This window comes from Danio aesculapii, chromosome 13 (assembly GCF_903798145.1).
Source record: "Danio aesculapii chromosome 13, fDanAes4.1, whole genome shotgun sequence".
Taxonomy (NCBI): domain Eukaryota; kingdom Metazoa; phylum Chordata; class Actinopteri; order Cypriniformes; family Danionidae; genus Danio; species Danio aesculapii.
Window position 1 is genome coordinate 51,530,190 of NC_079447.1, and position 13,522 is coordinate 51,543,711.

The following is a 13,522-nucleotide window of genomic DNA, read 5'->3' on the forward strand; positions in this document are numbered from 1 at the left end:
TTTTTCACTTTCAGACTGAAAACACATAGGAGAATGATTGGACGTATTTTGTTTGAATGTTTTAAGCGAGAGGCTAATAGTCTAATCTGAATAAACAACTTTGCATATACTCCTGTTTTTTCCGTTTTAATGATTTAATTTGATCATATGTGGATTTTTCCACTTTCAAGATTGAAACCAAACTTTAAGTCAAGTTTTTAATAGGAAAACTATTAAAACTCATTCTTCCATTCCATCTTTGCCACAGCAGAATGAACCACCAACTATTCCAGTATCCGTTTTACACCATTCCATCTGCAACCTAGTACTGGGAAACACGCATACACTCTCACATTCACACACACACTCATACACTACAGCCAATTTAGCTCATTCAATTCCCCTATAGCGCATGTGTTTGGACTGTGGGGGAACCCGAGCACCCGGAGAACACCCACACCAACATGGGGAGAACATGCAAACTCCACACAGAAATGCCAACTGGCCCAGCTGGGACTTGAACCAGCGAACTTCTAAGACACTAAGACACCGTGCCACCCATTATCGAAGCTTTTTTTTTTTTAGCAAAATAATAGTGTAATTTACTCTATTTTTCTGTAATTTACTCTATAATTATTTTATTTTACGTGGATTTTTTTTTCACTTTCAGACTGAAAACACATAGGAGAATGATTGGACGTATTTTGTTTGAATGTTTTGAGCGGGAGGCTAATAGTCTAATCTGAATAAAAACTTTAAATATACTCCTGTTTTTTCCGTTTTAATGATTTAGTTTGATCATATGTGGATTTTTCCACTTTCAAGATTGAAACTTCATACTTTAAATCAGCTTTAAATTGGAAAATTACTGAAACTCTTTTTCGAATTTTCTGAGCGAGATGCTAATAGTCTAATCTGAATAAACAGCATTAAATTTCCTACAATTTTTTTCAGCTAATTTAATTTAATTGTATTTTATTAGCATTTTTTCACTTTCAAATTGAAAACGTCATACTCTGAGTCAAGCTAATGTATTAAGCTTGAAAAATATCTAAACTCTTTTGGTCTAATCCGATTCAATGATCTATGCTAAGCTAAGCTAAAAGTAAAACTCAAGAGTTTAACTGTAGGGGAGTTGTAAAATGAGCCTATCCCCCCCCCCCACCCAACAAAATATACATTAAATATAAATATTTTTTACCAAAAAAAATAAAAAAGTGCCATTCTTTTGACCACTGAAGGGAAAATGAAAAGATTTGCAGTGATATTTTTCTTCTCCTGTTATCATTATAGGTGTGCTATAGACTATTCCATTAAAATCAGAGCAGTTTTAAAAAAACTACATCCACATCCTTATTTTTATAATTGTCATTCTTGGCGTGAATGAGCCTTTAGGCTTGAAAAAATTGGCCTGGGGTCAAACTGTAGTGGATTTTAGTCAATTTGCATAGTCTGTCCTTTTTGATATTGTTGTTTATTTTTTATTTAGCAGATTATAGTTCTATTTTGGGGTGGCACGGTGGCTCAGTGGTTAGCACTGCAACCTCACTGCAAGAAGGTAGCTGGTTCGAGTCCCGCCCAGGCATTTCTGTGTGGAGTGTGCATGTTCTTCCCGTGTTGGCGTGGGTTTCCTCCGGGTGCTCCGGTTTCCCCCACAGCCCAAACACATGCGCTATAGTTGAATTGGGTAAACTAAATTGACTGTAGTGTATGGGTGTTACCTAGTATTGGGTTGTGGCTGGAAAGGCATCCGCTGTGGAAAACATATGCTGGAATAGTTAGAGGTTCATTCTGCTGTGGCGACCTCTGATAAATCAGAGAGTAAGCCGAGGGAAAAGGAATAAATGATTGTTCTATTTTGACAGGATACACGTGACTTAACTTTACATATCATTTTTAGCTATTCAAACAAATAAACCACCAATTACACTGAAAATAAACATCTGTTTATTAACGGTTTCGCTAAGCTGGGGTTTCTTTCTAATTATTTACACTTTCAGGTTGTATCGAGGGATTTTGATCTCTCCTTTGTCAGCTTTTTAGATAAACATGTAACTCTGCTGTGATTTTATTGACATTTCCTGCAGTTTGAAACAACATTTTACAGGAGAGAGAGAGAGAGAGAGAGAGAGAGAGAGAGAGAGAGAGAGAGAGAGAGAGAGAGAGAGAGAGAGAGAGAGAGAGAGAGAGAAAGAGAGAGAGAGATCCATAAAATGACATGCAGATTTTCTTTTTGGATCAGAAGTCGTGAGAACAATGTGCCATTGTTTAACTCAAAATTATAAATAAATGAAAAACACCCATGAATCATGCGCAACATACTTTAAATTCCTTGAGTTTCATGATTTATAAAAACAATCCACATTTATTAGAGCTACATTTTTGCACATTTATTAAAAAACAACATTAAACATCTTAATCTTACTTTTAAAGTTACTCTGATGCAGTGGCACGGTGTCTTTGTGGTTAGAACACTGTGGCTTCACAGCAAGAAAGTCGGTGGTTCAAGTCCCGGCTGGGCCAGTGTGGAGTTTGTATGTTCTCCCCGTGTTGCTGTGAGTTTCCTCTGGGTGCTCGGGTTTCCCCCACAGTCCAAACATATGTGCTATAGGGGAATTGATGTACTAAATTGGCTGTAGTGTGTGAATGAGTGTGTATGGATGTTTCCCAGCACTGGGTTGCAGTTTGAAAGGCATCCGCTGTGTAAAACATATGCTAGAATAGTCGTCGGTTCATTCCGCTGTGGCAACCTCTGATAAATAAGGGACTAAGCTGAAGGAAAATGAATGACTAGGATGCAAAAACACAACAACTCTGCTCTGACTAGAAAGCAAATACAGTCAAGAAAAAGATTTTGCTGCTTGTTCAATCTACTTATTTAAAATGAGCTGAAACAACACAATTCTAGAGGTTTTTTTTGGGACAACCTCATTGTTTTTTGTTCAAATCACTTAAATTTAAGTTCACCTAATCGATTTGTGTTGGGACAACATGAATGAATTGTGTGAGCTCTGCATTTCTTACAGTGTGGCTATGCAAGCATTCACTTTATTTGAATGTGCCCTTGTTTTCATGTATTTACCAGAAATAACAATAAGGTAAAATTGGAAGTAATCCTAAAACAATCCTCATCATTCATTCTCTTTTCAGCTTAATCCCTTTGTTAATCAGGGGTCACCACAGTGGAATGAACCGCCAACTTTATTTTAGAGCTATATTGCCAGGTATGTTCACACATACGAGGAATTTGTTTTGGTGACAGAGCTTCTAAAGTGCAACAGGATAACAGAGACAGGACAAAAAACAGATCATAAATATATTTAAAAAATAAAAAAAGAAAAATAAATGAAAAATAAATGGAAAAAAAAAGAAAAAAAAAGAACAACAACTGAAACAACACAATTCTTGAGGTTTTTTTTTGGGACAACCTCATTGTTTTATGTTCAAATCACTTTAAATTACTTGAATTTCATGATTTATAAAAACAATCCACATCTATTAGAGCTACATTTTTGCACATTTATTAAAAAACAACATTAAATGTTCTCCTGTTTTATTCCAGTTTTAATTATATTTTGCTTTTTTCTCTAAGAGTTTTTGTCTCGTTTCTACAGTTCAAACATCTAAAAATTCTTAAATCAAGAAGCATTTTTACACAAGCAAACATGCTGTCTTGTTTTAAGAAATAATAATAAATCAGTGAGTTTTTCCTTACAAGCAAAATAATCTTATGTCAAAAGGAAAAATGAGATTATTTTGCTCACCCCATTGGCAGATTGTTGAACTCAAACTTAATTTTGACATATTATTTCTGAAAACAAGACAATAGCTTTTACTTGTCCAGAAAATGCTCCTTGGTTTAAGAATTAGATTAGATTAGATTAGATTAGATTAGATTCAACTTTATTGTCATTACACATGTACACGCACAAGGCAACGAAATGCAGTTTCGGTCTAACCAGCAGTGCAATAGCAGCAAGTGCAGGATACAGGTATAAGTTATAAAGTGCAGTTATAGAAAAACTATGGTAATATTTACAGATGGATGTACTATCAACATTATATACAGGTTGTATTAGCTATGATTTACAATAAATGAATATATGTACAGGATGCTATTAATAATCAGGAGTGTGCAGATAGATAAACAATAACAAATGTTCATGTGCAGTGGGTATGTACAGTTCAGATAAGTGAATCAGTGCAATGAATATGTGCAAACTTTAAATGTGCAAATGTTAAATAGTGCAGTGATTGTGAGGAGTATTTGTTGGAGGAGTGTGGGAATCTTTAGATATTTGGACTAGAAACAAGACACAAGTGAAGTTTCGTAAACTAGTTTCGAGAGGAGCACGTGATATGATTGAGCACGTCTGGCTGCTCATCTGTAATCAGTAATAATCCAATCAGAGTGATCCTAGTTTACTATAAATGGATCATTTTCTTCCTACTGCTCTATCTTCGTTTGGGAGAATCCCCCCTTCCACCCCATCTCCTCCTTTTCCTCCCTTTTTTAAAGGGGGAGCTCTCGAGACCTACCTGATCTCGGATCTCCTGATATGCTTATCGACCGGGCGGGAGCCCTGGGCTCAAATATCTCCGAGCTCAGGGTTCTCTCCCGGGACAGCATGCCAAACCTGCTTTATACGCCAAGCATATCTAAGTGGGAACTCTTGAAATGTGTATGTGTGAAGGAACAGTGTGTGTGATAACACAGCATTTTCTAGACGAGCAGAAAGTATTGTCTTTTTGTCAGAAATCATGTCTAAACTGCATCAAAACCATTTAAATCTGGGTTTTCAGCTCATAAAGTTAGTTCAGGGAATGAACAAAGGGTGCAAACAGGTAAATCTCTACTCAAATCCCACACTGGTGTTGATGACTGTACGCTATTACTTCACTAATGAGATGATGCTCATATTAAAAAATAAAACAACGAGAATGTTTACTAAGTTGAATAGTTCTGTGACATCTGCTAGAGATCACAAACAGCATATATCTCTGCTGACAATCATTGTCAGATTTGAAAATGAGATCAGGAAGGGCCGTCCTCAACGCCTACATTTACACCGTGAAAGAAGCCCTTTGTCTCTGCTGCAAACCAATGAATATACAACAGCTTGAATGCAGTCTGGGAGACGCATTGGCATTCGCAAACTGTTTTCATGCCAACGGCGGTGCTATAGAGTCAGCAGAAGGTAAAACATCTTAATCTTACTTTTAAAGTACTCTGATGCGGTGGCACGGTAGTCTTTGTGGTTAGCACTGTGGCTTCACAGCAAGAAGGTCGCTGGTTTGAGTCCCGGCTGGGCCAGTGTGGAGTTTGCATGTTTTCCTCGTGTTGCTGTGAGTTTCCTCTGGGTGTTCGGGTTTCTCCCACAGTCCAAACACATGTGCTATAGGGGAATTGATGTATTAAATTGGCTGTAGTGTATGAGTGTGTGTGTGTGTGAGTATGGGTGTTTCCCAGCACTGGGTTGCAGTTTGAAGGGCATCCGCTGTGTAAAACATATGCTAGAATAGTCGTCGGTTCATTCCGCTGTGGCGACCTCTGATAATTAAGGGACTAAGCTGAAGGAAAATGAATGACTAGGATGCAAAAAAACAACAACTCTGCTCTGACTAGAAAGCAAATACAGTCAAAAAAAAAAAGATTTGCTGCTTGTTCAATCTACTTATTTAAAATGAGCTGAAACAACACAATTCTAGAGGTTTTTTTAGGACAACCTCATTGTTTTATGTTCAAATCACTTAAATTTAAGTTCACCTAATCGATTTGTGTTGGGACAACATGAATGAATTGTTTGAGCTCTGCATTTCTTACAGTGTGGCTATGCAATCATTCACTTTATTTGAATGTGCCCTTGTTTTCATGTATTTACCAGTAATAACAATAAAGTAAAATTGGAAGTAATCCTAAAACAATCCTCATCATTCATTCTCTTTTCGGCTTAATCCCTTTGTTAATCAGGGGTCACCACAGTGGAATGAACCGCCAACTTTATTTTAGAGCTTTATTGCCAGGTATGTTTACACATACGAGGAATTTGTTTTGGTGACAGAGCTTCTAAAGTGCAACAGGATAACAGAGACAGGACAAAAAACAGATCATAAATATATTTTAAAAATAAAAAAAGAAAAATAAATGGAAAAAAATAGAAAAAAAATAGAAAATAAATAGAAATAGAAAAAAATTGAAAAATAGAAAAAAATAGAAAATAAATAGAAAAAATAGAACATAAAAAAATAGAAAAAAAATTAAAAATAGAAAAAAATAGAAAATAAATAGAAATAGAAAAAAATTGAAAAATAGAAAAAAATAGAAAATAAATAGAAAAAATAGAAAATAAAACAAATAGAAAAAAAAAATAAAAAATAGAAAAAATAGAAAATAATCAGAAATAGAAAAAAATAAAAATAGAAAAAAATAGAAAATAAATAGAAAAAATAGAAAATAAAACAAATAGAAAAAAATAGAAAAAATAGAAAATAATCAGAAATAGAAAAAAATAAAAAAATAGAAAAAAATAGAAAATAAATAGAAAAAATGGAAAATAAAAAAATAAAAAAATAGAAAAAAAATTAAAAATAGAAAAAAATTGAAAATAAATTGAAATAGAAAAAATAGAAAAAAATAGAAAAAAATAAAAAATAGAAAAAAATAGAAAATAAATAGAAATAGAAAAAAATAAAAAAATAGAAAAAATAGAAAATAAATAGAAATAGAAAAAAATTGAAAAATAGAAAAAAATAGAAAATAAATAGAAAAAATAGAACAAAAAAAAATAGAACAAAAATTAAAAATAGAAAAAAATAGAAAATAAATAGAAATAGAAAAAAATTGAAAAATAGAAAAAAATAGAAAATAAATAGAAAAAATAGAAAATAAAACAAATAGAAAAAAAAATAAAAAATAGAAAAAATAGAAAATAATCAGAAATAGAAAAAAATAAAAAAATAGAAAAAAATAGAAAATAAATAGAAAAAATGGAAAATAAAAAAATAAAAAAATAGAAAAAAATAAAAAATAGAAAAAAATTGAAAATAAATTGAAATAGAAAAAATAGAAAAAAATAGAAAAAAAATAAAAAATAGAAAAAATAGAAAATAAATAGAAATAGAAAAAAATAAAAAAAATAGAAAAAATAGAAAATAAATAGAAATAGAAAAAAATATAAAAAAATAGAAAATAAATAGAAATATAAAAAAATAAAAAAATAGAAAAAATAGAAAATAAACAGAAATAGAAAAAAATAAAAAATAGAAAAAAAATGGAAAATAAATAGAAATAGAAAAAAATAAAAAATAGAAAATAAATAGAAAAGAAATAGAAATAGAAAAAAAATAAAAAAAATAAAAAATAGAAAATAAAAAATAGAAAAAAATAAAAAATAGAAAATAAATAGAAATAGAAAAAAAAAATTGAAAAAATTTGAAAATAAATAGAAATAGAAAAAAATAGAAAAAAATTTAAAAATAGAAAAGAAAAAATAGAAAAGAAAAAAATTGAAAAAAAATTAAAAATAGAAAAAAATAGAAAATAAATAGAAAATAAATAGAAATAGAAAAAAAAATAGAAAAAAAAAGAAAAAAATAGAAAAAAAATAGAAGTAGAAATATAGGAAGCTCATTTTTAGAAAGTTAGTGTCAAATTCTGCCATTATTAGCAAGACATGCACACATATCATCCCTGAGAGCTTTCTGTTGACTAATTATATTTTGTGAAAAACTGGAAAATACGCATGATTGCAAAATGAAATGGTGTGTTGCATGATTTTTAAAATCACAGCTCTTGATTTGTGTCTTAGACTGAAAATAGCCGTTTGAAATGTTTTTGTGACACTGAATACTCCAATCAGACAATGTGAGTCTGAAACATTACGGCTCATCTGGATACGGCACTCGTTTTGATTCAGTCATTTGTTCATGCCAACAGCAAGCTTGATGGTTCTTTGTTGTTTTCATTTGCTCCTCGCTGTTTCTCTGTGTGAATTGAAATCACTTTAATAACGTGTTTTTTTACAGGTCACCACAGTATTTGCAACGAAGCTCAAGTCTTTCACCTTCGTGCCATTTCTGAAAAGGCTGCCTGCTGAGAACAGGGTCTGGAAGAAAGTATTTCAGACAAACAGAGCAAAGGTGAGGATCACTCCTGAGAGATATTATGCCACGCTGTGTCCCTCAAACAGAGAGGAAAGCAAACATAGGTTAACTGCTTGCTTTGTGTGTGCCAAACTGAAACATGCTGTTGTTTTGTTTCATGCAACAAGTACAAGTTCAAGTGTTTTTTGCAACATGGGCTCATTGTGAAAACGTAGCCCTATATACATTTCTGGAGATCGTGAATTATGTAGGCAGAGGTACGTATGGCTGCATTTCATCTTTAAAATGAATGCTACGGGCGGTATGATGCCTTTCCTTTTCACATTACCAGCTGATCGCTTACCCCATATGGACGGCTTTCCCACTGACTTTTGTGCTATATATCATCTGAGATACAGTAGCTTTTTTATGAAGAACTCTTGCAAATTTATTTCATTATATACTCAGAATTATTTTATATTCCCTGAGGGTTTCAAATCTCCACCTAAGTATTATAAGGCTCAGTCCTCTGCAGTCTGAGGGATTTTGAGATATTGAGATTTAAAGTTTTTGCCTTTCAATATGGCAAAAATGACACGCAGAACTCAGAAGTCTCTCACATACATGAAACTCTGAATGTATCATAAATGCACAATATCAAAACCCTCTCAACTGTGGATTTTTGTGTTGTTACAGTGTATTTGACATGAGTACGTTAAACTTAATGCTGATTTAATTCATATTTCATGATGGATTATTTTGTTAATGTTTTTGTTTTTTGTGCAGATGTTAGTTTTAGGTAGGAATATGGATTAAGTGTCACGGTACGTTGAAAAGACGATACAAACAGGTGGGATCCAAGTGCATTTAATGAATAAATAATTGTGCAGACAACAGAAAAACAACAGGACATCCAAAAATCAAAGTCTCAAAAGAACAGTAATAAACAAAACAAGAAACTAAGGCAAGGTACGGGAACACAGCACATGAACAACATACCATACAAAAACAAACGACTCGGTAACAACAAACGGGTGCAGGGTGTATAAATAGTCCCAACAATCAATAGTGACAGGATTCAGCTGCATCAAAAAGTAAGATGTTCCTGAGCAATGCATCTGAAACTTTTTCAATTGACATCTCTTGTGCATAAGTATATCTTTTGGTTCACATTTTTATTTTCATCTAAGTCCAAAAATGGGATGAATTCAATCATGGGTTTATTATCACTCATCTTGGCCCCCGAGAGGGTCCTAACTGGTCTTGTGTGGCTTCAAAGCTTTGATTGGCTCATGACTTAGAGAATTTTTTTAGATAGAACCTAGCAAAGAAAAGACTAGAAAATATACATAAAGTGTGATTATGTGTATAACTCAATTTCCTAAATATCCCAGCAGGCACAGGACATCAACATGACGTCAGATTGATGTTGTACCCCAATGTCCTGGGACGTTGCATTTTGTTTGAAAATGAAAATCGGTTTGACGTCAGAACCCAACGTCAGGCCTATGTCCTACGTCAGAAAGATGTTACATTTTGGTCACTTTCCAATGCAACCTAAAAACAACCAAAAATCAACATCTAATGATGTTACAGCTTGACGTTGTGTGGACGTTATCGCAATGACGTCTATCAGATGTTGGATTATGGTTGCCATAACAGACGAATAATTGTCAGTATTTGACATCAATATGACGTTGGTTGAAGATGTTGGCTCAATGTTGGAGGTCAGTTACTTTCCAACACAACCTAAAATCAACCAAAAATCAACATTATTTTACGATATTATTGGATGTCAAAATAACATTGTCCTTAGATGCTGGTCACTTAAATGTAATCAAATATTCCCAGGTGAAATGCAATATGTTTTATTTAAGTGCACTTCCACAATACACTTAAAGTGCTCTATTTTTTTTAGCTTATTTTTTTAATTAATGTACAAATAGTTAATCTTTAGTATTATTTAAAGTAGGGCGACGCAGTGGCACGGTAGGTAGTGCAGTTGCCTCACGGCAAGAAGGTCGCTGGTTCGAGCCTCAGCTGGGTCAGTTGTCGTTTCTGTGTGGAGTTTGCATGTTCTCCCCATGTTCGCGTGGGTTTCCTCCAGGTGATCTGGTTTCCCCCACAGTCCAAAGACATGTGGTACAGGTGAATTGGGTAAGCTAAATTGTCTGTAGTGTTTGTGTGTGTGTGAATAAGTGTGTATGTGTTTCCCAGTGATGGGTTGCAGCTGGAAGGGCATCCGCTGCATAAAACAAATGCTGGAAAAAGTTGGCAGTTCATTCCGCTGTGGTAACCCCAGATTAATAAAGGGACTAAGCCGAAAAGAAAATTAATGCATTATTTAAAGCAAACTTAAGATGAACCAAGTGTACTTGACTGCTATTTTGGACACACCATTAGGTTGAACTAAAATATACCTTTAATATCCTACTTTACTATTTAAAAATATATATTTTATGCCTCTTTAAATACAACACTAACCACCTTTTATTGCACTTTTAATAGTTTACAAATAAAATACAGGTATAAATTGTTTAAAATCTAGCAACAATACATTCCCAGATTAAAAGAAGTACACTTAAAGACATCATTAAGTCCACTTAGTGTATGTACTTCCATAATGTACTTAAAGCGCTTTATTTTAGGCCACTTATTTTGTACTTAATGTATTAATAGTTAATCTTTAGTATCACTTAAAGTAAATTTAAGATGAACTAAGTGTACTTGACTGCTATTTTGGACACACCATTAGATTGAACTAAAATATACCTTTAATATCCTACTCTAATTTTGAAAATTATATATTTTATGCCTCTTTAAACACAACAATAACCATCTTTTATTGCACTTTTAATAGCTTTACAAATAAAATACAGTTATAAATTGTTTAAAATCTAGCAATAATATTCCCAGATTAAAAAGAAGTACACTTAAAGACATTATTAAGTCCACTTAGTTTATGTACTTCCATAAAGTGCTCTATTTTGGGCTACTAATTTTGCATTTAATGTATTAATAGTTAATCTTTAGTATTATTTAAAGTAAATTTAAGATGAACCAAGTGTACTTGACTGCTATTTTGGACACACCATTAGGTTGAACTAAAATATACCTTTAATATACTACTCTAATTTTTAAAATTATATATTTTATGCCACTTTTAATACAACAATAACCATCTTTTATTGCACTTTTAATAGCTTTACAAATAAAATACAGTTATAAATTGTTTAATATCTAGCAATAAGGGTACTTCTTTTAATCTGGGAATGTATTAAAGACATTATTAAGTCCACTTAGTGTATGTACTTTCATAATGTACTTAAAGCGCTCTATTTTAGGCCACTTATTTTGTACTTGATGTACTAATAGTTAATCTTTAGTATCACTTAAAGTAAATTTAAGATGAACTAAGTGTACTTGACTGCACCCCCTCCACTCACTTTACACTTATACAAAACCTTTAGTATAAACCTTTACTTTAGTCAAATAGGAGTGTTGCCCTCTGATGAAACGTTGATGAAATACTGCACACTCACAAGGAAACACCTGGACGTTCACAGGGTTTGTGATAAAGATGAGATTTGAGGATTGAAATAAAATGTTGCTGCTTTATTTTAGAGGTTTAGCTGAGGCTTAGAGGTTGACCTGGAGGATGAATCGGGTATTCAGAATGCTAAGACCACATACAATTAAATCGAAATTGCTTGGAGGATCTTGGCCGAACTGTTCCTTTAAGTCACAAACATGTGATCAGAAGGAGTGTGACTTCTAAAGGGAGTGATTATGAATCTACCCAGAGTCCCTCAGCAGAGAACGACCTTTGTGTGTGTGTACTTGCCTACCTATGTACGAGGGGACATTTTTCAGGTCCCCTGTTGCACATGCTTTAAATCATGTTAAAAGGCCTCTGGTGAAGATTTATTTTATTTTGACTATAAGGGGTCCTGTGTGTCTATGTGTGAAAGGGAAAATGTGAAAGGCATTTGCTGAAGGGCTTACACAATCAGGGAGGGTCATGTGTACTTGCATGTGAGCAATACACGAGGGACATGGTCTTCTGCTGAAAAGATGTTCAAGCTGGAACAGGGAGCACACGCACATATAAATGCATTCACTCTTGTATATCGTCAAGATGCTCGGGAGCCAGAAATAGCCGGTAGCAGAGGCCTACATTGGGACAGCTGCCGTTTCCGATTTGGTGTGGCTTAGTAACATTTCCTGTTCAATGTCAGTCTTCAGGAGAGCCAGGGGACCGTGAGAAAAGCATGGCAGAAGAAGGAGTCTACAAGGCAGAGGTTATTTACGTGCAAGACCCTGAAGATGGCCAGCTCGGAGAAACGCACAAGAGCACCACTCAAACTGAGGTGAGTGTTTTGGTATATTTGCGAGATGACAAAACTCGGCAGGTGTGATTTCACCAAGTAAGATGCGATCCTGGATCCATCTATGCTGATACTCGGACATCATTTTTATTCAATAATGTAATCTATATCCCGCTCCCACTTTATATTAAGTGTCCTTAACTGCTATGCACTTGCATTAAAAACTAAATACAATGTACTTACTGTGTTCTTAATGTATTTAAGAACACTTGTGGCGCTCTTGAGTTGGGATAGGGGTAGGGTTATGGACAGGTTTGGTGGTATGGGTAGGTTTAAGAGTGGGTTAAGGTGTAAGGCAGGGGTCACCAAACTTGTTCCTGGAGGGCCGGTGTCCTGCAGATTTTAGCTCCAACCCTAATCAAACACACCTGAATGAGCTAATCAAGGCCTTACTAGGTATACTTGAAACACCCAGCCAGGTGTGTTGAGGCAAGTTGGAGCTAAACCCTGTAGGGACACCAGCCCTCCAGGACCGAGATTGGTGACCCCTGGTGTAAGGGATGGTCAACAGTGTATTTACAAATGTAATTACAGAATTTAATTTCAGATGTAATTACATACAGGTATTAAATCAAGCATAAATACACAGTAAATACATGTATTTACCAAGCGGCAACCTCCCGCTCTCTCTCGGGAAGCCAATACGGAAGTAACTGAAACTGCAATTCCGCTACTCCGCTAGTCCTGGCTACATAATAGAGCAAATGGCAATTGAGCCCACTGTTAGAATGGCCGACTTTACAGCAGAAAAAAAGGTGTTTACAGCCTGGTACAAAGAACGATTTTGGTTCATATAGCTATTATCACCCTCCATGACAACTGTGAGGGGGGTGAATTTTTTTATAACTCATCCATTTCCTTTATATTAGGTTATATTAAGTTTGCATAATTAAGGGCGTGGCCACTTGAGTGACAGCTAGGTCTCGCTGGTCACCGTCACTTCACCTCAGCTGAATCCAGCAGATTAGCCACTGATCTCGGCATATTCATCGTATTTTTGTTTTGTTTTATGTGGCTTTACACAGTCAGCTGCCTTTTGCACTTATTTCTTACAATTATCAGATGATATGGGA

The 13,522-nt window shown here is 34.1% G+C and overlaps 1 protein-coding gene across 7 annotated transcripts in view; it reads left to right on the top strand.

Annotated features, from left to right (window-relative positions):
* Positions 1-13,522, top strand: part of mlip (muscular LMNA-interacting protein) — a 76,966-nt gene that overhangs the window by 13,416 nt on the left and 50,028 nt on the right. For all 7 annotated transcript variants that reach the window (XM_056471381.1, XM_056471382.1, XM_056471383.1 and 4 more), the window contains exons 2-3: positions 8,005-8,118; positions 12,300-12,431. In XM_056471381.1, coding sequence (XP_056327356.1) covers positions 8,005-8,118; positions 12,300-12,431 — 246 coding nt within the window. The remainder of the gene's footprint in view (positions 1-8,004; positions 8,119-12,299; positions 12,432-13,522) is intronic.